General features: G+C 30.6%; 1 protein-coding gene across 2 annotated transcripts in view; it reads left to right on the top strand.

The window, feature by feature from the left end:
- The window catches only part of LOC106465954 (2-oxoglutarate dehydrogenase, mitochondrial-like), a 43,342-nt gene that overhangs the window by 9,290 nt on the left and 9,374 nt on the right, over positions 1–24,678 (top strand). Inside the window, exons 3-12 of one of the 2 annotated variants that reach the window (XM_022393925.1) lie at positions 8,575–8,677; positions 9,980–10,080; positions 11,000–11,154; positions 12,947–13,093; positions 14,382–14,469; positions 16,501–16,609; positions 17,779–17,849; positions 19,833–19,961; positions 22,021–22,200; positions 24,117–24,269. In XM_022393925.1, the coding sequence (XP_022249633.1) occupies positions 8,575–8,677; positions 9,980–10,080; positions 11,000–11,154; positions 12,947–13,093; positions 14,382–14,469; positions 16,501–16,609; positions 17,779–17,849; positions 19,833–19,961; positions 22,021–22,200; positions 24,117–24,269 (1,236 nt within the window). Of the gene's footprint in view, positions 1–4,348; positions 4,470–8,574; positions 8,678–9,979; positions 10,081–10,999; positions 11,155–12,946; positions 13,094–14,381; positions 14,470–16,500; positions 16,610–17,778; positions 17,850–19,832; positions 19,962–22,020; positions 22,201–24,116; positions 24,270–24,678 lie in introns of both variants that reach the window. The other variant, XM_022393924.1, reaches the window with a different exon arrangement.

Genomic DNA, 24,678 nt, shown 5'->3' with positions numbered 1-24,678 from the left:
AGGGCAATTCTACAGTAAAAGAATTACACATCAGAGGCACCTTCACAGCTTTGAAGGCCTTCAATTAAATATTTGTATTGTATATACTGACACCTCATATTATTTGTGTACACTGTTCTTTATAATTCTTCTGTGATAATTAGTTTTTTTAGTGAGTGGGTAGGGTATATCTTTAGGATTACAAACTTTGGTAATGAAATTAGAAGCTGAGAGACATGAGTTTCAAGTTAGTCCATGAAAACTTTATTATGGTCAGTTGAGACTCGTTATTAGTATGACTATACTAAACTATCAATGGGCAGTAATAAGGGAAGTTTTGTTCCCTCAAAAACTTATTATATATTTGTAATATACATGATTTTATGTTGTAACAGAATTATGTTTTTTGGTAATGGAATTACACCTTCTGAATCCTCCAAACCATATTTGAAAAACAAAACAGATATCTCATTTTTGAACTTAATGATTCTTTATTTGACACAAACAATTAAATTAGCAACAGCAAACAATTAATTTGTTTGTTTAAAATGGAGTTGAAATAAGAAACTGCAGTTTAGCAACAAACTGCAAGTTTACATGTATTCATACAGAGTTTGGGACATATGACATCTTTCAGTTTGAGAAAACTGATCTTGAAGATAACATTGGTTTAGGTGCTTTTTTCCAACTGATAGAAAACTTCTGTGATATCAACTAAATCTAAAACACTAATAATCTTGAACTGATTTATTTCATAGCCAGTCGCATTAATGAACCGGAATCTTTGCTTTTTTTGGGTCATCATGTTAGTTGACTTCCAGTGGTCTAACAGTGAACCAGTATTCATTGTTCAGCTAATAAACAGCATACCATTTTTGTGCCTAAATCTCATACAGCAGATTGTGATTCATCATTTGGCCCATCCAGGGAAGTGTAAGTATTATTGGTACTGGGACACTTGCTAATGACCATGAAATATCCCTGGAAGCCATGGTGGTGAACTACCGAGGTTTTGGCATGTTTTTTGACATCAACTAACTACACAGGGAGCAATTGTCATGACTTCGTGCATCGGAGCTGTATGAGAAATAACAACAAGGGTTTTTCTTCAATCTCTTCTTTGGGGCAGTACAATAAGTGAAGTTTGGTATATAGCAACCTCTGCTTTACCTCATATCACATACGACAAAACCTAATGCTTTGTTTATCAACTGATACCATAAACCAGTCCTTTCCCATCGCTGATGGCAAAGAAGTTTCATGTGATTTTCTTTTCTAGAAGGGTAATACTTGATAGAAGAAGATCCATGTTTAAACTGGCCAAGGATGAACTGTAAATTCCAGATGTTGTATAACCAACTTAAGAAACTTGTTAACAGTATACTTGTCACATGTTATAAAAATGAACCATTCACTGTGGAATGGGTTTCCATTTGCTCTCAAGCACAAACAATGAAGAAGGTAACTTGGTTTGGGGCCAGTATGCATACTGTATTTCATTTTGTATCATTGTAGTGTAGTGTAGACCAAAATGTGTCTTCAAACTTTTTCTTTCCTCTCTGATTGCATTTGCTTGCATTGTATTAACAGTTTTTGTTTTGTTTCATAAAGCATTAAACCTGTGAAACTAGTCTTGGTACCACTCATTAAGGGATCCTTTACAGATGGTCTTCATCTTTTGTTTTTTTTGACATTATTATCTCAGACACCACTTCACCAATAAATCTTTGCTGAGTGACAGACTTTATACCTGGGCAAGTCTTGCATTTGCTAACCAATACAGTCTTCCTTCTCTTGATCATACACAATTACAGCAATAAATTTACAAAAACTTATTTCTACTTGCATATGTTTGCCTAGAGCCTGTAAAAGAAAACAGACATTCTTTCAATGACATAAGAAGGAATTATGAAGAGCATCAGATAGCAATTTTACTTGGTGTGGTCTCAAGGCAACAAATTTGAAAAGAAGATCTTACTTTCAGGATTGTCCATCAGGAACATTGCATCTGCTTCTTTTATTGATATTGTTTTTGTACTTCTTTTTTTGACCAGTATTTCTTATTATGACAACATCTTTCTTGGGCAAATACTTAGGTGTAGAGAAAGAAACAGTTGTAACTGATTACCCTTGGCATTGCAATGAAGGTAATGTTTGATGCAATGGCAAAAACAACTATAGCTTTTTTCTTAGCAATCTTAGAAGATGTATAGTCGCTCATTGTTTTGATTTTCCTTGTGATCAAGGCATTCAGAATGAATGTGATATTTCTTTTAGTGTTGTTGGTATTTCTTTTTCAATGGCTGCTTTTTTTCTGTTGTTGTTTTCTACATTTTGATTTGTTTTCCATCTGAATGTCTCCAGTTATTTCCAATATTTAAAAATTTTTTTCCCCATTTTTGTTTCTTACTTTCTGCATTTCTGTAAATATAACATGTTTCTTCCTGTAATATTTTGTTTTTTCTTTACCATCACAGGCATTACTGATTGTTATCTTTTTGTAAGGATAATTTTATTCCTGTTTATAAAGGCCAGAAATTTTACTACTACATGTTACATCAAGTAGAAACTAGAGAGTTGTGATTTAGAGAGGTTTCATCTCTTAGTCTTCATCAGTATACTTCATTTATCATCAATTTGTCATTCGGCATTTCACAAAACAAGCATTAGGAGTGGAGGAAAGAATTATTCCTACTTTTGTAGGTGTATCGAGATTAAGTCACTAAAAGAGCTTGCAAAACCAAACAATTACATTGATAGTTGCCATTTCCATTGAGAGGGAGAGTTTCACTCTATCCATTTTGTTTGTTTTGAGATTCTTGATTGAGATTCCATAAAATGATGATAAAGGGTTGATCATAGTGCTGTCACTCTGTTAAATATAATTCAGGTTGTCTTCAAATTCACTTCCAATTCTCTTTTAATATATCACTGATGTGTAATTCGGTTACCAATTCTTAAAATTCTGTTACAATTATTACAGTAAAATAAAGAATCAGAGGGACCTATAAGTATGTCATACTAGTTGATATTGAAGTGTAGTTAGAAGATTTAATAATTACTTCCATAACTGTGAATTAGCTAATCAGTGACAAAACATTTTGTAAAACTTATGGATTGGAATTACACCATATAATTCAAGTGAATTATTTACCTGCTATTGGAAGGTACTGTAGAGCTATTAAAAATCAACTTGAATGAATTTATTGTGTGATGGATAAGCTATTCAGGTACCTGATTTCATAAATTTGTTTTTATTTTTGTTTATCAAAACATTTGTAAATAACTGAATAGAATTTTTCTAGTAGTTTGGGACTTCAGTATTCTTAATATCAGCTGTTATGCTTAATATGCAGACTCAAATATTAAATTTTTCTTGTTAGATTTAAATTTTCCAGCCTTTTTTTTTTTACACCTAAAAACCACTCACATTATGATTTTAGCATTAAGTCCTAAAGTAAGCATTTTTTTTCTCTCTCTCATGTGGAATTGCTTAATAAAAAATACACAAGATTATGGTGGGTAATTGTTGATTAAAATGCATAAAAAAAAGTTTTTCGTAGATAATATAAAGACTTGTCTGAAAGTCAAAGGTTAATTATTGGTAAATATAATGTTACTTGTTATATAACAATGTATACTAATAATTTTCCAACTATTATGAAATATATATATATGTTTTAAAGTTGATGATACACAATATTAGTTGTTGTACACATACTTTATATTTGTTTTATAACATTAGTACAAAGGCTATACAATTCAAATAGATATCACTGAATGACAATCTGGTGATTATCATATATATATATATACATGTGCACATATTGGGAATTAAGTGGTTGTGTAATGTTTCTAGGTTTTGTCTGAACAAATGACCTCTGAGTGTGTGATTCAAATATTTAGATTCTTTTTAATATTTTGTGATTTGTATCAACTCTTCTTTCAAATAACTTAGTGAATGTTTTCTCAATAAATCTGCCTGCTTAATGGCTTTGTATTTGCCAAATTTAGCCCAAACACTAGAAGTGAAAGCAGAGATAGTATAAGTATTATTCTGCTAGTCTGACATCCTGTGTAGTAATTGTAATATTTTTTTAATTATTTATTATATGTTATGGTCAGTACAAACATTCAGGAGATAATACTTTTGAGATAGTATGTTTTTTTTCTTGTATGATTTTATTCTACATCTAATTATTACCTGGTTATTAAGTTACCTCAGTTTCATTTTATCAATTACTAATTTTTTTCCTCAATTTATTTTTCAATATCCTTTGCTTTGTGAAGTTTATTTGAATATTTTTATCTATTTGTTTTTGTTAATGTTTAGGTTTTTTTTTTTGCTTGTTATAAATTTTATTCTTAGGTTAGAGGTCACCTGGTGGCCAAGTTGGATCCATTATCGATTACTGCCGCTAACAAATATACACCGTTTGCAAAAGAATCATCAGGCTCACTTTCTGTTGTCGTGCGCAGCTATAAGTTAGGTAGGCATACACATGTTCACTGTACTTTAAATTTTACATTGTACAATTGAATTGGATAATAAAACTATCAGGATGTTTTTTTTATTGTTATAAAATAACTATGTATCAGTTTTTTGTGAATTGCTCTTTTTGAGTAAAAAATATTGGACAGAAAAGTCTTAGTTTTTATGAAAATTAGGTGTACTTTCAGGTGCTTATGTTTTTATACATTTAATATATTCCAAAACAGTTGGTTTATTTTGTGGCATATGAAGCTAATCTATTCTAAGATTTATCAAAAAAACATTTTTTTTAAGTACTTGACATGAAATAATGTAGATGTCAGATGACATTTTTATGACAAATAATGAAGCAAAAAAGTTGTATGCTGTCCAGAAACTTACATTCCTTATGTTTAGACATAATGAAAAAATTAAACCTCAAGAAAAATTTTAACACTGTTATACAAGTCTTCACTGAGTTATTTTCATACCGCCATACAAATCATAGTCACATTTAAAAATTTAATCTAAGTTCATTGTAAAGATTACAAAAATTCAAATAAGTTTCTTAGCCTAACACTAATGTCAGTTAGAGTTCATTGAACTTCAGTATTTTGGAGATTACAGGCAGCAAGATTCTACACTTATTATGGAAACATAATCACTTGGAGCTAAAACTGTTTTGTGTAAAATTAATAATGATATGACACTTGCTATTTATTGCAAATGCTCATTGCTCTTTGTTTCTAACTCAAGTGAAAACTATTGCACTGTAAGTCAGCTGGTTGGCTTTTTTAACTTTAAATCTTCAAATGATTTAGGGACTTCATTTACTCTCAAGAAATGTTAAACACCTTTTTTTTGAATGCAAGTCGGAGTTTGTAACAAATAATAACAAATTATCCATTTCGTATTTACATAAAGAGAGTTGTGAAGCCTCTTAAACAACCATCAATATTTTTACATAAGCATTTTTCCCTTCATAATTCTGTCAAGAAGAGAGATTTTTTGTAGGCCTTTTTTTTTATAGACACCATGATAGATTTTAAAACCTTGTTTCTGTGTTTCTCATCTTGATTGTATTCTTGAGCTCTATTCTTTTTCTAAAGTTGAAAGTTTGGAGTGGTAGGTTTTGATCCTGTGAAAGATTTACATTAAAATCAGCTAGAATTTATTTGTATTTACCTTGTGAATAAACTTTTATTTGTGTTATATCTTTGGGAAGTCCTTGTTATTTGCTTTTAAACTACACAAATTGGTTTCTTGATGGATGCAGAACTGAGGTAGGGATAGATCTTGTGCTGGTTTATCTTCTGGACATTAAAGTCTCAGTTTATGTGTTGTTCCTACCTGTGGACATTCTAGATTTTCAGGTGGTTAATCATATCTTTTTTACTAGTTTGTGATTTCCTGCTTAATGTCAGTGAGGGGCTATGTTTTTTTTAAACTCTGAATATTTTTTTTTGCTTTATGCTAAAATTTTACTTGCCAGTTTTACTTCTTCTATTTCTGAAATGGAAAGTTTTTTCACAAAGTATTTTTATGTAAATATTTTTTTCTACTTAACTTTTTTTTGTAATTTAAAAGACTTGGCTACTGGTTCTTCTGAAGACCTTTCTTTTAGTTCAAATTATTGAACTGTTTACTAGGATTAACAGTCGTCTTCTTGAATTGTGCCTGTCTCCAGTTATAATCTTCAAATTATAAGCTGTTTGTCCTAAGTTCAGCAGACATCAGTGATCTTTTTACCTTTTCCGAAGATCATGTCTAACCTCTATTAGATAGTGAATTGGCTGGTTTGATCTTCCTTGTGGCTTGATGTGTGTTTTTCACCTTGAAGCTCTGTTCTTGAGGATGTACCATCTTATGTAAATTTTTATCAAGTCCTGTTATCAGTGTGCATGTGTGTGGGTGAAAGATCTAGTTCTTTTTTCTTTTATGATGGAATAACTTTATCCCTTTACCTGCCTTTCTATTTTATGCTCCTGGTAATTAGGTGAGAGTCCTTCCTCTCTAGTTTCTAAAAATCCATGCATATGCCTCTTTTAGGATTGTCCATTCAGTTGTGCCTTGTAGACATTATTCTTTACCTGGTTTCATAACTATTGGTGAGAGATTTTAGTTCTTTTTTATTTCATTCAATTTAAATGTATGGGTTTTTATGAAGCTTTGGCTCTGCTTATTCACAGACATTGATTAATGTTTAAAATTGCTTTAAGGAAAAGAGGAATGTTACATTCAAACACAACCTTCATTGGAACTAAGGTAGTGTAGGAAGGAGGGGTCACATTTTATTTGGAGAAGGCCAATATGAGAGGGAGTGAAAGAGCACTAAAACTGGGGAAAGAAGATACAAGAATAACACTAATGGCTTGTTTTTGCCATACCACAGCTTGTTCATCTTTTGAATGTTTAAAGTAGTCGGAAAATTTGAATAGGTTGGTCAGTTGACACTTCCACCCTCATATTTATATATAAACAACTCTTACATTGTCAGGTTTATTTTTAGATACACAATAAAAAAAAAGATGTACTTTGATATTTCATTTCTTATCTGAAATTTTAATCTGGTAAACTTTGTGAAGTTCTAAGGGAATACTATTTCTTCATGGTGGTGGTGCAGAATTCCCAACTCGCATGGTAGTGATGTAGAGGAAAACATACATAGGCCCATGACAGTGAAGAAATTAAGATTCTCACTAGGGTATGGACTGGTTGGAGCGATGCAAGGTCTTTATTGTTAATAATCCTTTTTACCTTTGTTTGCAGACTTTACTGTAGACTGGAACCTTTGTATGTCAAGTATCCCTTCCTTGTTCTTGATTAATACTGCCTTCCTTCCAAGTCCCTCCATCTTTTAATATAAAAATGTTGTTTGAAAACTATGTTTTTAAAAGTAAAGTGAATCTCAAATTGATTATTATCACAGTAAGAATGATGCCTAACATACAGACATTTAGAAGATACAATTCTGCACATATGGTGATATTCAACTTAAAGGTTACAGAAGATATCCTTCTTCATATTTACACTCGGATAAAATTCCCCAGTATTGGAAAAATTTTTCTAAACTATTAGTTGTTCAAGAACAAGAACTGCTAAGTAATCTCAAAAGATAATGCAAGGAAAGCGAATAGAGGAAAGTATAATACAACAAACATTTTTTATATATTTTATTAGCTTTCTGTTCACTTACAGGTAAGTGTATTTTACTCATTTTAGTTTACAAGGCTTACAGGCTTCCTGTTATAGCCTAGTATATCAGGGGGAATAAATATTCAGGAACTATTTTTCATTTTCAAAAAAGCACTGATGTAAACCAAGGACATCTATTGACTAAACTTAGTAATGCAAACTATTCAAAAAATATTTATATTGCCTGATATGAACTGGCTCTCGTTTGCTAAAAAGTAGTAGTTAAAAATTTTTTAACTAAACATGCAAATGTAGAACAGTGCATGAGAACATCACTAGACAAAATTTCAATGTAAACCTAAATCTCAGGAAAAATCTGTAACAATCTAATTAATATAAATTTATCTGATTTATGAGATGTGAGACATAAGACATGGAATAAGAGAATAGTTTCCTAAAATGTTATCTACATAATGGGGACTATAAATGCAGCGACTCATCATCCTAAGTAACCTCTGTTATTAATAATAACCTAGAAAATTGATAACAAAATTACAAAATCAAGTTCAGATATTTGAGATTACCATAATTTTGAAAATGATCCTTGCTACTATGAAAAATTTACTTTTATTTTTATTGAAAGAAGAAAATAGTTAAGACTGATACTTGCCTAAGTCTAACACCAGTAAAATATTAAGCTCCTCTGGATCACTTTTTATAATCAGTGCTGAGAAGGAAATAATTCTTGGTAAGTTTCTCATCAGGCTAGAATCGTATTTCAGAAAGCTGTTTAGCTGGATAGTTAACTGTTGGTTTTTACCACATCGTGTATGTGTGTGTGTGTGTGTGTTTGCATGTTAAAAAACTTGGTTGGTTGATTTGTTGATCTTGTTTTTTGTGTATAATAACTATTTTGGCTTTATTCCTTTTCTAATCATTATTTTCTAATTAACCTTAGACACATCATCCTCTTTGTCTCTTGTCTCCAGATTCGTGGGCATTTCTTTGCTATCCTTGACCCATTGGGCATTAATATTACTAACAGTGATCGCTACCACCTTGATGGATACCTACTTAAGCTCCATAATCTGGGTAAGGGTTTACAAAGCAAGTCACAGATGCATGTATATAAAAACTAAAATCTAATCATTTCCTCCTCCTGTGTACAGTCAAGTGAGCTACATTTTGTTATAAAACTTGGGCTTTACAATCGTGAAGATATATTGCCTTTAAACAGCTATTTTTCTGGTGTTACAATCTACAGCTAGTAAATTTCATGGATATGAGAAACTTGAGGTTTGCTTATTTTGCTTTTCCTTGTCATCCATGTTTATTTGCTAGTCTGGAATAAAGTACATTGAGTTTCAATTCTTTTACCATTGAAATAATAATAGGTTTAAGCTCTCATTAACCATAACTAACAGAATGGTGAGATTTTAAAGTTGTACCTCAAACAAATTATTGTTCTGATTGATAGATGTTTTCTTTTGTTATTCATGTTACATCATAATCCAGTGTAGTTTTAAAATATGTGAAGGTGTTATGACATTTTAATGTGAAGTTCTAGTTTTGATTAGAAGTTTTTATTTCAGCATTAAACATATTAAAAAAATTAAATTTTTACTTCTTTGTTTTACCTGTCAGCATATTCCATTACATTTATTTTTGATACTAAAACACATTGCTTATCAGGTCTTAGAATGAGGCTGCTATATAATTGTGCAACTTTTCTTAAAGTTATATCAAGAGTTAACCAAAAACTGAGACTATTCTGTCCTTTTGTGATTTACTAAATAAAATATTAGAATGTTACCTTTTACGACTGTTTATAAATTTACAAGTTTGACTTCATTGAAACCTAGATTAAAATTTTAAGACTTTTTGTAGTTGAAATTTCTGTTTGTAAAGTTATATTTTAATATGCTGTTTATGCTTTTTTTTGAAGGAGTGTCTGTTTGATTGTTACTGAAATGAATTCGTAGTCAGTTTAAGATACATTTTTTTTTAGTAAAATAGTCTCACTTATGAAGTGTAATATACAGGAATAGACAGATCTATTTTATTTAATCAAAATATATGTTGAATTGAGCAACAGTAGAAGAAATATTGGTTTCTTAGTTACTTCACCAAAAGAATTATTTCTTCAGGATTAGGCCAGTCAGCATTTTAAAATGAGAACATTAGATAAAAAAAAAAGGTATATACAAAGTATTGTTATTAGCTGGTAGGAAATAAAATTTAACTAAGATTATTATCACTATCTTTTTTGCTTCATATCAGTGTTTTGTATAAATTTTGAATTACAGTAATTTTGAAAGTTGATAAACCAAAACTTGCCAAGCACATTAGGATCTGTAGAAAATAACTTGCATGATTAGTTTTGTGTGATTGCAGAGGATAAAGACATGGATCGACTTTTCAAACTGCCACCTACAACATTTATTGGAGGACCTGATGATGTTTTACCTCTCAGAGAGATACTTCATCGGCTTGAGGTAACAACTGAAGAAATTTGTCCAAACAGTTTTGTAAACTTCATTTGTAGCTTTTATTATGAGATCTAAGTAACTTGTTAGCTTGACCTATGATTTGATAATTGGGTTTTCTTAACATAACTTCACCTATGTGGTATTTAATTGTTGCTTACATTATTTTTTGTTTAAACTTGTGATGGCTGATTTCCTGTAATAAAATGAAAATTATCACTCATTTCATAACTTCTCAATTCATAAAGGTGATGTTTGAAAATATATAATGTAGAACACAAAAGAAAAGTCTTTATTACCAGTATTACAGAACATTTAATTTTGCATTATTTGTACTCAATTTTTATTTATGATATATCTTGGCAGAGATGCAAGTCAATAGACAGGTATTAAAATGTAGTTATTCTTTTCCACAAATATCTAAAATAGTATATTCCATTAAACACCTCCCACAAAAAAAATACACAAAGATGTGGTTAAAATAAACTGCCACAGTTTGATATACATGTTATTTACTTATGTTTCTTTCTCCTTAAACAGTGTAATCTTTTCTTCTTTATTTTTGTATTTGTAGTAGTTTGAAAGTTTTATTGGATTGCTATCAGTTTATTCAATACAATCTTGTTATTTCTGTTCTTACAAATGATATATAATCACTTAGTTTAGTTGCAAAGTTTTATATTTGTATACACACTATAAATATTACCAGCTTCCATGTAGTTTAAATGCCAAACTGTATGATCTTACTAGTTACCAAGGTTTTAAATATTTTAGTTTCTTACATTGTATTTATATGAATGATTTTTAAAGATTATCAGCTTTATTGCTAAGGTATCCAATATTGTGGTTGCTCTTGTAGTTTGTGATTAAAAGTTTTTAATTATGGTTTATAGCTTTTAAAAAAGCTGTTTGATTTTTTCATCCACAGGATGTGTACTGTCAGCACATTGGTGTAGAGTATATGTTCATTAATAACTTGGAGCAGTGCAACTGGATTAGACAAAAATTTGAAACTCCACAGATCATGAATCTAACTAAGGATCAAAAGAGACTCCTGATGGCTAGACTTGTTCGATCCACAAAGTGAGGTTTTTCCTTAAAATATTAGTGATTTTATAATTAATTTATTGTTTATGATTACTTTATTTGGAAGCATTTAAAGTTTTAAAGTATAAATAAATATTATTTGAACTTTGCAAATAAATTATTATTAATTATTATTAAATAAATTATTTGAACTTAGAAATATGTTTAAAAAAGTTGAGCCAATAATCAAGTGAATGATGGAAATACACAATATTGGTTGATTTTTAGTACTTTCTTTTTATGTTTGGATGGCAAATATAACTATGATAGAGTGTATGGCTTTTGAAAATGGTAAAATCCACTTCTGTATAAAGTGATTAAGTCACAATTATTTCTCCAAAAGGGGGCCAAAGGCTGCCTGGAAGGGACACCTGTTTTAAACACACGTGCCACTATACAGTGGTGTATTGTCTATTAGGCAGTCAGTAGACACTAAAATGACATCACGTATGGAAAGCTCAACATTGCAATTTGTACTGTTCTGACATTGGTAAAATGTGTGCATGCCATGAATCGAGAAGAATCATGTGCTCTGTAGGCTACCACACAACATGACATATGAACTTCAAAAGCAAAAAATAAAAATATTTGTCACTATTAATTTTGGTTTTATTTACGCTTGAAACGGAACACTTTTGGGAACCCTGTGGAAGTACATCTGGTATTCAATAAGTTTTACTCATATCACTCAAACTCTGTAGCTGCATAGCAGCACTAGCTTTCACTCCAGACACACATCTTCAGTAGTATATAAATATCATTTTGTTATTAAGTGTGACTTCATCTATGCCAACAATATTCTTAGGAGATGGTTGAATCAACTTAAAGAACAAAGGCTGCAATAATATACTTGATTTTTGTTTATAGCATTGTGATGCTCCTCTGAATTCTAATCAGTCCTGAGTAAAGAAGACTCGTAGACCCTTTTTTTTTACTTACTTTTCTATGAAATAATAGTTGAGCAATGGATTTTCTAGGATCCTAGATTTATTTTGGAAAGTTAACCATGTGTATTACAGTGTTGGTTTTCCTTAAACGTATATAAATTTTATGTAAATTTTCAAGCACAATTAGGCTTATTTATGTGGTAACACAATTAGATTTAAGTACCTTTAAAACTACTTTCTCCACCAGGTGTTGGAACAGGAAGAGTGTTTTATCTGGAAATTGAAGGAAATTGTGTTAGAAAACATAAAAAAATGTGATGGTGAATTATGGTTGTCATTTTCCCCTGCAAATATATCTGAATGATATAGTTATCTTTATTCTTTACATTAAAATACCTTTTTTGTCATGCTGAAAAACATGAATGTGTATAAAATGCACATGATATAAAGTGAACTGGCTGCACATGGCACAAAGTGAACTAGATAAACATAGTCTTGGAACATTTTTGTGTTTTTGAATGTTCTGGTTTGTAGCTCATGTAAATTTTTTTAAGGATTATGTAGGATGTAAAGTAAATACAGTAACATTGTTTATTTATAGCAACTGCATGGTTGATTTTAGCACAGCTTTTTGGACTACTGTCACAACAGACTAAGAGAAAAATCCTCTGTTGTGACTAAGAGAAAAATCCTCAACATGTGTTTTAAATGTCATCAGTTTCAAAAACGTCCTTATGGTTGCATTCCATAAACCAGATTCCCTTAGCTGATACAAGTATTTTATTTTAGTAAACTTTTAACTTCAGATTTATGATAGAATGCATTTTCTATTAAGATATTTTTGGACACAATTTGTTGTAAGAGAAAAGTTTTCTCATAGTGTATAATTATTGATAATACAGAATTGAGGAGTTTTTAGCCAAAAAGTGGTCTTCTGAGAAGAGGTTTGGACTGGAAGGATGTGAAGTTTTGATTCCAGCCATGAAGACAATCATTGATCGCTCTAGTGAACTTGGCATCGAAAGCATTGTGATGGGGATGCCTCACAGGTTAGTTTTTCTGACTATGATTAGTGTTTTTGAAATTTTAATGTAAAAAAATGTACATTACTGTAGACGCATCCCCTGAGTTGTTTCAAATAAAACCATTATTCTTTATGTCATATTTCTAGATATGTATACATGATAAACTTTCAAAGCACTAAAGATTGTTCCTTGTTTTGGTATGTTTTTCACATAAAGAAAGATAGGCCTTGGATAATGAAAGTCATCAGTTTTATTATTCAAAGAGTTATTTAACTGAATACAGTGAAATCTTGTTAATTTGAATGCATTTGCATGAAGTATTTATTCTTGATTACAGACATCCGGATGGTCAGATCAGTCATTCTGAATACAATGAACACTATTAACAGGCATGTGTTATTGATTGATAAATATAAAGTGATGGGCATACAATAAGTTAATTATTTCATATGTCATCCATAATTATAAAAATTGCTATAATCAAAGTGGCATATATAATTATCTTCCTGTAAGTCATCATTTTGTTCAAACTAGTGACTTAATTTATAGAATATAAAATATGTAGTTTGATCAAATATAGATCAGGTCACTTTCCAGAAAGGATATAATCACTCTCTGCTTTTGAACTGAAATATTTATTTTGATCCTTCTCAGCAGACTTAAACAAATAACACATTATGGAGCACTGTGACTTGACATTACTGTGGCGTAAATCACTTATATAACCCTCAATATAAATCCTTACTCAGAAAAATTGTTATAAACTGAAACCTACTACAAATGCAGGTATTTTGTGTTCAGTAATTATTACCTTTCTTCTTGTTCTCATTGACTCTTATGCAATCATCTATGGATTACTGAATCAATGCATCCTTAGAAAATGTATGTTTGTTATTAGACATAACTGTTTGGTTTTGGAAATTTCCTGTAGTGAAGATTCGTCAATGTGAAAAATCATCCGGATTGTTGATGTTCAAACTATTGAGGTTTCACTGTGGGTAACTTGAACGTTGACAAAAGGACTGATCCATTAGAATAATATTTTCTACTTTTATTTATATTTTTTCTGGAAATGGTTTTTGCAAAAACTTACTCTCCAGCAGCAATCCTAATGTGATAAACAGTTAATGATTTTATATTTGAGTATAAGAAAACTTAAGATCATGATAAAGATTAACTTAAAATATGTTTATTTTGATGCTTATGAGAACATTATAAATTCTGGATTTCTAAGTCTAATTTATGAAAACTTGCATAGTTTTATGAAGACTGTTTATAATTTTATTTTTGATTTAAACTTCCTTGAGTATAGAGGGCGATTAAATGTCCTGGCTAACGTGTGCAGGAAGCCTCTGGAACAGATTTTAACCCAGTTTAGTGGACTAGAACCAGCAGATGAGGTGAGGTAGTTAGATTTCTTTAGTATTTAAACTTTTTAGGTTTTAACTTTGTGATCTGTCTTGATGCATAAATCTCTTCTGCATTTAATAAAAAAAAAATCATAAGTAGAATTATATGTTGTGACGTGAATAAAAGTGATATAAAGTACACTTCACCAACTAAATACCATAAAAATTGCCTTCAAGCATTTTGATAATATAAATAACATTTCAACCATTACTATATTTGTTGTTGACACTGGATATAGCAGGTATAGCATGTTTGACATATCATTATACATTGTTTACTTTCACCCAATTTGTATTCATAATATATTAACTCAAAAGCATAGGTACAACCTAGCTTACGTTGTCACATCACTAACTAACTCGTAAACTAAGTTTGGTGGGAAGGATGGTCCTTCTTCTTACTTTGTTATCTTGATTATGTTTTGAGTAAAGCATACATGAAATACATTGAAGTATTTCACAAGTTTTGTATAATTGCATAGTAATTCTTCATCTTGCCATGAAGACAGGTGAAAAATATATGACTATCTTGTTATAGACAAAGTGTATAAAACTGTCCCAAGATAGGCAGTGTATAAAACTGTCCCAAGATAGGCAGTGTATAAAACTGTCCCAAGATAGGCAGTGTATAAAACTGTCCCAAGATAGGCAGTGTATAAAACTGTCCCAAGATAGGCTGTGTATAAAACTACCCAAGATAGGCGTGTATAAAACTGTCCCAAGATAGGCTGTGTATAAAACTGTCCCAAGATAGGCTGTGTATAAAACTGTCCCAAGATAGGCTGTGTATAAAACTACCCCAAGATAGGCTGTGTATAAAACTACCCCAAAGATAGGCTGTGTATAAAACTACCCCAAAGATAGGCTGTGTATAAAACTACCCCAAAGATAGGCTGTGTATAAAACTACCCCAAAGATAGGCTGTGTATAAAACTACCCCAAAGATAGGCTGTGTATAAAACTACCCCAAAGATAGGCAGTGTATAAAACTAGTAGGGAAATTCACCTTAAAGTATTTCAGGAATTAGTTTCACAGTGTATGGGGTATCAAGTTTTCTGCAAATTGAGGTACTTCTTCATGCATTTTCAAATTTGGGTAAAACAACAATACTGGTTTCCAAATGATAAATGGTACTCTATTTGTAACTTGAAAAAGCACAGATTCTGAGTTCTAATCAAGACCAATGGAATTTAACCCATGTATAAAACTGTTGACTAATGTGTTTTATTATATGTAAGAACATATAGTTAACATAAACATGAATAAAAAACATTTAACAAAAAATTAATTTTGATTTGTTGACACTTGATTTCAATTAAAAAACAGCAAATAATAATAACATACATCTGGAAGAATAAGATACTATTACTATAACGTGTTATAGGATGGCCGTCTACCAGCGAGTCACTTTAGATGTATATTTCTATAAAAAAATGCTGTTTTTATTATGAATATTAATTTCAGTCATAACAGCAGATACTAAGTATTATGTTACAAGTACAAGAAGCTGGTGATTGTGTTACAAGTCACTGGCTATTCTGTTACAAATGTAAGCATTACTTACTGTGATAACTCGAATACTGTACTCAAACATCTGAGTTTTTAATAATGAAAATTTAACAGGTTTTATATATATATATGGCATTTTGAAACGTTGTTTTAGATATATAAATGATCTTACTAAAGTGATGCTGCTTAAAAAGATTACAGGAAAAATGTTTAAAAACGTTTATCAACATGTATGAAAAAAATTACAATTAATAAAAAATGTGTTATTTAGTATAATGATGCTAAAATTGAGGTAATGTTTCTTGGTTTTTGTAGTTATGAGATTATACACTTTTATTTGATTTTTTGAAATCTTTTAATTTTAAGAAAAATCTCTTTCAGTAACATTTTCATAGAAAGGTAATAACGTTAATGTGAAGGAAAAGCAAAAAAAATGAGGGTTTAGTTAGTGTCAGAAACTGAAAAATTTATCTGAGTGTCTTTGAAATGTTTTGTATTATTTCTTGCTATAGGGTTCAGGTGATGTAAAGTACCATCTCGGGATGTCACATGAACGTCTTAATCGAATGACCAATAAGAACATCAAGCTAGCTGTTGTTGCTAACCCATCACATTTGGAAGGTTTGTTTCAATTTTTGTGTCTTCTAGTTTTTGGTGGAGATTCTTAAAATTGTGCTATAGTGATACTGGGCAAAAACATATTCTGTAGACATGCAAGTATTTTGTACAATCACAATCTGCTACATTTTTTTTTTCTGAGAAATTTCATTATACTTTCTGGCCATGTTATCTCTGTAGCAGAAACATGGATGTTGGGTACTTTCTGTTGCCATTGTGTGTGCAAGTTCATAAAGTTTGGTATTTGAAATTTAACTTCTTAAGTTTATATTTAGTAAGTCTTGTAAAATAACAGCTATTGGTTTCTACTTGTATAGATACCAGGATTTAACAGATGTAAAACTTATGCTAAACTTGTTGAGTGATAACATAGATATAGCTTTTTTTTTTTGTTGTTGCCAGACTTGGTCAAGTTACAAACATACAAACCTTTAATTCTGGCTCTTGCTTAAATTTAACAAAACACCATGATTAAATGATTGATATTTTAATGTTTGTTTAAATTAAACTTGTACTTTTGGATTACTTTGCAGAACAGGACATTGCTTGTCTCGAAGAAACTCACTAGCTAGATTCCTGTCCAAAGGAAGACAGACATTACTTTTAGATTTTCCAAATTCAAGTTTAGTTGATTATCAAACAAGAAAAAGATTGTTTTTGTGTCCAATTCGTTATATGTAGAATATATATTTTAAAACGTTCTACGTAAACAAGAGAACATTTTTTGTAATATCTGGTTTGTAACTTGAGAGATAAGAAGCGATTGATGACATTTAATAAAGAAATATTATTTTTAGAATACTAATAGTACTAAATGGTGATGTGTAATGTTTGTTTTGTAGTGTTACTGCTAACATGGCAACATACTGTTTGGAATGTTTTTAACAGTATATTCCTTATTTGGCTTTCAAAAGGTTTTATTCTTTTAACTTTAACCTTTTAAAGGAAAATACAGTCCCTAATAGTATATTGCTTCAAAAAGTAAAATCATGGTAAAATTTTAATATATTCAGACTTGAGTATGATGAAACTTGTTTACTGTTGTGAAAATAAATAGTGTAATGTGAAAAAATGCAGATTATTATAAGTATTAGTTTAATCTTAAGGTATTTGACTTTTTTTTTTACAAGGATAGATTAGATGTTTTTAAATTTCCACCATCTTTCCCGCAGCTGTTGATCCCGTTGTACAAGGGAAGACTCGAGCTGAGCAATTCTACAGAGGAGATGTGCAGGGCAAAAAGGTTGTTGAAGTCTTGCTGATCCTGTCTTTGTTAATGATTTAGCAGATTTATGGAAACATTAAGTAGTTTTTAGTTTATAGCTAAAAATATCACATTACTTGAATTGTAATTTTTTTTTCTTGAAACAAACTTGAAAGAAAAAGTAAGCTGGAAATGTGTAGATGTTTGTTAATTAAGAAGTGAGTGTAAGTAGAATTATTTAATTTTAAACATACAATTATTTATAGTACAAAGCTTCAACTGATGAACCCATACTCCTTGTTTTTTGGGAATGTTAATCCTCATTTTAAATCAATTTTTTCTTTAGTAAAATGTGAAATATGCAAGAAAAATTAAAATAGTCTTCACACTAGCCATCATTCTTTTTCCGCTTTCATCAGTTTCCCAATCTGTTTGTTTCTAATGGAACAAAATAGAGTAACCGTATTTATGTAGAATGTTGTACTGTCATGAATGGGACGTCATGCACTCTCTCTCTCTTTTGTATAAGTACAGTAGGCGATCTATGCTCTGTCCACCATGATCAACTGAACTCTGATTGTAGTGTTGTCCATAAACTTACTGCTGACCCACTGGGGGGACTTCACTTACATCTTCTTTCAGTTAGTATGTAACTATAAAGTTCACTAGTGATCAAAACATGAATAGAATCTAAATCAGAAACATGGATGTAAAAAAAAAAAGTGTGGCCAAGAAGAAAGTGTTTGCACTATGCACACATAGCAAGTTAATGTTACAATTCAAAAGTGAATAACAGTCAAAACGTGGACAGTTCTGGCCAAAGCCTGCCAGTTAGCCAAAACCACTTGCAAAGCTTATGTATTAATAGGTACATGTGAATAAACTGTGGACAGTAAACACATATCCCTCGCATAGTGAATAGCAAATAATACTTGAACACAAGCAAATCTTATGGTTTTACAGCTAGTATGGGCTATAGTGCACACAACTGTATAGACTTATGTGTGTGTGTATAAAAAATAAACTTACGAATTAAACTTATAAACAAATGTATTAACTTGGACAAAGAAGTAATGGTTATCAACAAACAATTAAAATCCATGAATCTTGCGTATTTTCACAGGAAGCCAGTCTAAATTCTACCCATTGGCACAGGTGATTTAAAATTTTACAAGAAAACTACTCATCAGAATTCCACGAAATTTTGTACAAAAACAAAAGTAATGGTATTGTTTATCCTTTAAAGGAAATTTAAGATCTAGATTTAGTTTTAGATAAAACCAGCCCTGTAGGACACAAAACTTATTATTTTTAGCCCCAAACACTAATGCTAGTAGAGTGAACATGAAGGAAATAATGATAATAATTTCAAAGCAATAGGACAGAGATTAAGATGATGGCTGAGGTGTGAAAATTAAACCTACACACACTATAAAAACAAATTGGGTGTGCAAAAATGAAGGAAAAAAACTAACAATATGGTTAGAATCGACTAGGCTGTATTTCGGCAATGGTTCCAAAAATTTGTTAATTTTTTTTTTCATGTGCTAACTACTAATGTGTTGATGGTATATAGTCTCGAATACCTAAAGTGTAGCTGTTACAATGGGTGAGTTTTAGAGAGACCGATTTTGTACACAATTTTGAGGCGCGTGTGCTTACTTTTTCCTTGGCCACGCGACTCACTACACTGAGTCTTAAACTTAAAATAAGACCCAAAATTCGAACGTTTTCGAATAGTTGAGTATTCTTCTTCAGTGAGTCTTGATGTTATGCCTTGAGTGATGCAAGACGTGATATAATATTCACCTGAGAACTGAATTCGTCACATCATCACTAGTAAGGGAAAAATGAACTTTCATATATCTGTATGAAATGTATAATCTAGTAGTTGTAGTAACCTAGGTTATTTATTTTAGGGAAACAAAACTTTTTTATGTTAGAAATTACTGTATGGTTTAGAGTTTTGGAAATGTTTTATCACAGATGGTGAAGATTTTATTCATACATTTATATTTGTAGGTGATGAGCATTCTTCTTCATGGAGATGCTGCTTTTGCTGGCCAGGGAATTGTGTACGAAACATTCCACTTGAGTGACCTGCCAGACTATTCTACGCACGGAACTATTCACATTGTTGTCAATAACCAGGTACAAGCAAAACAATCGTAAACGTTTCATTTATTTTATTGTATTTTGTCACAGAAGTTGAGTGACTGGTATAAGCTTTTAACATTCCATGTCAAGAAGAGAAATTTCAGGAAAAAAACTGTAGCCTTAGAAGATATTTTGAAGTAATGTAATAAATGTTTTTCTCTTTACATAAACTTTGGCTGCTTCAGTGGCTCAACAGTAAGCTTGAGGGCCTATAATACTAAAATTGTAGAGTTTGATCCATGCAATGGACACGTTGCAGGTAGCCCATTATGTAGCTTTGTGCTTAAACAGTTGTAAATATGGAATAGCAAACAGTTAGCTTTGGGGTATTTAAATAAAACCAGTCATAATAATCCAATGCTCTCAAAGCTTTAAACCTTGCTAAAAAATAAAACATTTACCTTTATTTCCTAGCATTTAGGGTGATTTTGAATCAGGACAATAGAGTAGCTATTCACATTTGTTAAAAGTCAGTGAAAATGTTATAAGCATGTGTGGAGAAATTGTGAGTGCAGATTTACAAAATTATCTATAAAAGTGGAATGGTAAGTATTGTTATATTAGTGAAGAGTAATAAACAGCTTTGTAGTAGGAATATGTTTTAGTATTTCATTCTTTCAGCACGAGATCGGTCCCAGTAAAAAAAAAAATATTAAGCCGACTAAAGACACACACTTTACCTCATTGAAATATTGGTTCAAAAAAAAGAAATGGCATCCAAGTTCGTTAAAATAGCTGAGAACGCCACTAGGGGGACATCCTGAGCTTCTGATTGGTTATTCATGTCATATACTGAAGTGTATATAAGGGAGCATTTCCAAAATGGTAAGAGGTGGGCGGGGTACCACTGTGTTTGGTTTATTACATGAGCAATATTTTAGCAAATAGAAAATATAACACGTTCTTATTTTACATTCTAGCTTGTCAATATCGGTAATTTGAGTTTCTAATTTGTACAAAACTATAGACTTACTATTTTGACTTCACTAATTTGAACCAGTTCTGCATTCAACATACCACATGACACACAAAAATTGATGTTTATCTGTGTTTTTTAATACTTACATTTAAATAAAGAAATTGAGTAATGTATAGTACTAAAATTTGAATTATAATCTACAGTTTGATATTAAAGTTATTGACATAAGTTCATGAAATAGTAGTTCAATAAAATTTTGAACAACAAACCGTGTCAAACAGATACAAAAAATCAACTTGTCGAGGTTCTATACTCTTTACCTACATAACGCATTTCATTTTTATTTGTTTTAGCTTTCTTGTACAAAATTCTCACATAATTCCTCATTATGAATAATGATAAATATATGTGTATTTGAAAGTTAATGTTTTCTTAAACATAAATCCACTCTCAAGTTAATATAACAATAATTGAGAATCCCTGTGAGTAAATCAATGAAGAGCAATTAACAGCTTTACAGTAAGAATAGATTTTAAAATTAATTAAGAAAATGTTGACCGTTAGGCACATGTAATCATCAGTACTGGATTACAGTTGACCAATGTTTACATGATTCAAATCACAGCAATCTATATGACTACTACTAATGAGTGACATTGTTACTTAACCCTTTTGAGACGGGTCATGGGTGAAAGGCGATGTAATCTTTTTATTTGTAGCTATGTTTTAATTTTAGAAATAGATTAGAATACAGAAATTTGACAGTTGTATTTAGTATTTAGTTAACATATTCCGTTTGTATCTGTTCAAAACTTTTGTAAACATATATTTGAATACTCTTTGTATGGAAGATATTCATAGACCACCTGAAACCCACAAAAATATTTACCATACATACATGAAGAAATATCAATCATTTTTAGGATGCTTAACTTTTTTTTTAATTTCTGGACAAGAAAGAAATGTAAAACAAAATAATATTTTTAGTGGGCTTTATTAAACAAATTTTAGCACTTATTTTAGTTTTGTTTTGGTTAATTTATTATTCTATAAATATCTTAATGCATTGTATCTTAAACTGTTAGATGATAAAATGATTAAAGTATCTAACTCAGAAAAATTTTTTTTTCATAGGTTGGTTTCACCACTGACCCCAGAGTGGCTCGTTCTTCCCCATACTGTACTGATGTAGCCAGAGTAGTAAATGCACCTATCTTTCACGTTAATTCTGATGATCCTGAGGCTGTGGTACATGTTTGTAATGTTGCAGCTGAATGGAGGGCAAAATATGGCAAAGATGTTGTAGTTGATTTGGTGAGGAAGAGTTTAATAAAGTTAGATTTTATTTGTGATGATTTGAATTTTAAAAAGGGAGACCTGTCTTCCCAAAATACTGTGCTTTTATTTTCCTTCCATTGACTTGTAGAGGTTCTTAAGCATTACATTGTACCTCAATATTTCTAAGGACACATTTATGACTTTAGAAGTAGAAGTAAATAAAAGCCTTTGATCTTGAATTTAGTTATGAATATTTCAATTTAATAAAAAAATAAGTTTCAAAACTAGACATTCAATCACACTGAAATAGTCATACTGAGTTTGAGCTTTATTAGAATTTTAGGGTAAAAAATATTATATTTTTGTTCTTTTCTGAAAATTATGTGAAATTTTTATCACAGGATTCCTGTTCAATGCACTTTCTGTGCTAAGATTAAACATCAGGCAAGTGCAATGTACGGCCCACGAGGTGGTTTTATCCTGCCCGCGAGCCGACCATGAACTCAATTATTTTTATTATATTATTATTTAGTTTACCTAAGCTAACCTAAAGAGTTTGCTATTTTTACATTTTATTTACTTTTATAATAATAAATAAAGAAGACACATGAAAAACAAGAAATAAAGTACTTACCTGGAGGTACACATGAGGTACACTCGCAAGCATCTTGTGAGTAGCACATGTGTTATGTAATTTGATAGGGTAACGTGAGCTGCGTATTCGAAAAGTAATTTAAAGTTTTATGCCAGGAATATTAGTTTAGACACAGTTGAAATGGCAAAAAAAGATAAAATTTGAGTATAAACATATGTATACTGTTATGATATTTAAGCTATTTAGGATAAGCAAACAAAATACACTTGCGAGCATCTTTTGAGTAGCTCATGTGTTATGTAATATGATAGAGTAATGTGAGCTACACAGTCACCAACTAATTTCAAGTTCTATGGTGGGAATATTAGTTTAGACACTGTTCAAGTGGCAGTAAAAATATAAAATTTGGGTAAAAACAGATGTATACTGTTTCTATAATTAAGCTATTTAAGATAAACAGACAAGTTTCATGTTATAATTTGAAGTTTTTCTAGAAAGAAAGAAAGGGGTAATTTAGATTTAAATCGAATTTTTTTGGGTGGTTACAAGATTGGTCAAATTGACCAACCTCCTATAGAGTTAGGATAGAGAAAAAAACATTTGTTATTTATTTAGGAGATTTTAGGGATTATGCAAACACAGTTCGAAAATTTTCAGATGAAGAAAAGTATTCTTAACCTTAATATGAAATTCACTTTGGACTCGGAACAGTCAACACTCTCGCACCATATAATTAAACAGAAAGTTTTAGTAAAAATACTTAAATAGAAATTATGATTTTTTGTTTACCAAAGACTTTTAAAGTTTACTGAAATCTTGCCAAATTTCATGAAGATTCAGTAAGTAATTTCAGAGTTATAGTATGTATACCATGATTACACGGTAGTTACAAGATTCTGTAAAATGCAGGTTCCTGTCGTGATGGGGTTAAACAGAATGGTCGATTCAAAATTGATATTCATACTTCACATTTTTCTTTCCACTTCTGATAATATCTGATTGGTGAGAATGAGATGAATATTTCATTGTACATTATTCTCTTTGGACTAATTTGCTATTAACATAATGATTACAAAGACATTATAATTTTTTTACTGCATATGTTTTCCCTTGGATTTACTGCAGATGGAATGGACACAGTGAAGTTGATTATGATACTTTACATATCTTTCTACAGGTCTGCTACAACAAAGTGATTGTAATGACTCTGTTACTATTACATGTTTTCCTTTTTCCATACATGTCTACTACCAGTGGAATGAATATTATGAGATTGTTGTTAATAATTTTCATTTCTCCCTCATATCTGCTGTGAGTGGAATGAAAACAATGTTATTACTTCCCACATTTTTTGCAGGTCTGCTATCGACGGAATGGACATAACGAGATTGATGAACCAATGTTCACTCAACCACTGATGTATACCAAGATCCGTAAACAGATTCCTGTCCTTGACCAATACACGAAGAAGCTTGTTGATGAAGGTGTAGTAACAGAGAAAGAAATTGAAGTATGTAAAATTCCATTGCCTTTTTTTTTTGTATCTGTTAATAACATGTTTATGTATAACAAAATATTAATAATAAATTTTGGTGCAAAGTTTATATATTTTTAATATTCTTGTAGTTTGCTTTAAATTTAATATTTTCCTATCAGTGTTAAATATTAACCATTCTTCAACAACTTATTTTATGTTAGATTGCAGTTACATATTCACAATTTGTTTTTCACGATTATTTTTTCTATTACAAAAATTAATAATGTAAAATCATAAATAATATTCAACGTTAAAACTGGTACACAATTAAAAACATTTTATTTAGGCCTATCTATGGCCTTCAAGGATGACGTTGTGACGTCGAAACATGTAGAGTCGTATACTTTTTGAAGGCCATAGATAGGCCTAAATAAAATGTTTT

The sequence above is a fragment of the Limulus polyphemus genome, unplaced genomic scaffold (assembly GCF_000517525.1).
Source record: "Limulus polyphemus unplaced genomic scaffold, Limulus_polyphemus-2.1.2 Scaffold2102, whole genome shotgun sequence".
Taxonomy (NCBI): domain Eukaryota; kingdom Metazoa; phylum Arthropoda; class Merostomata; order Xiphosura; family Limulidae; genus Limulus; species Limulus polyphemus.
This window is presented reverse-complemented; position numbering and strand designations above follow the sequence as displayed.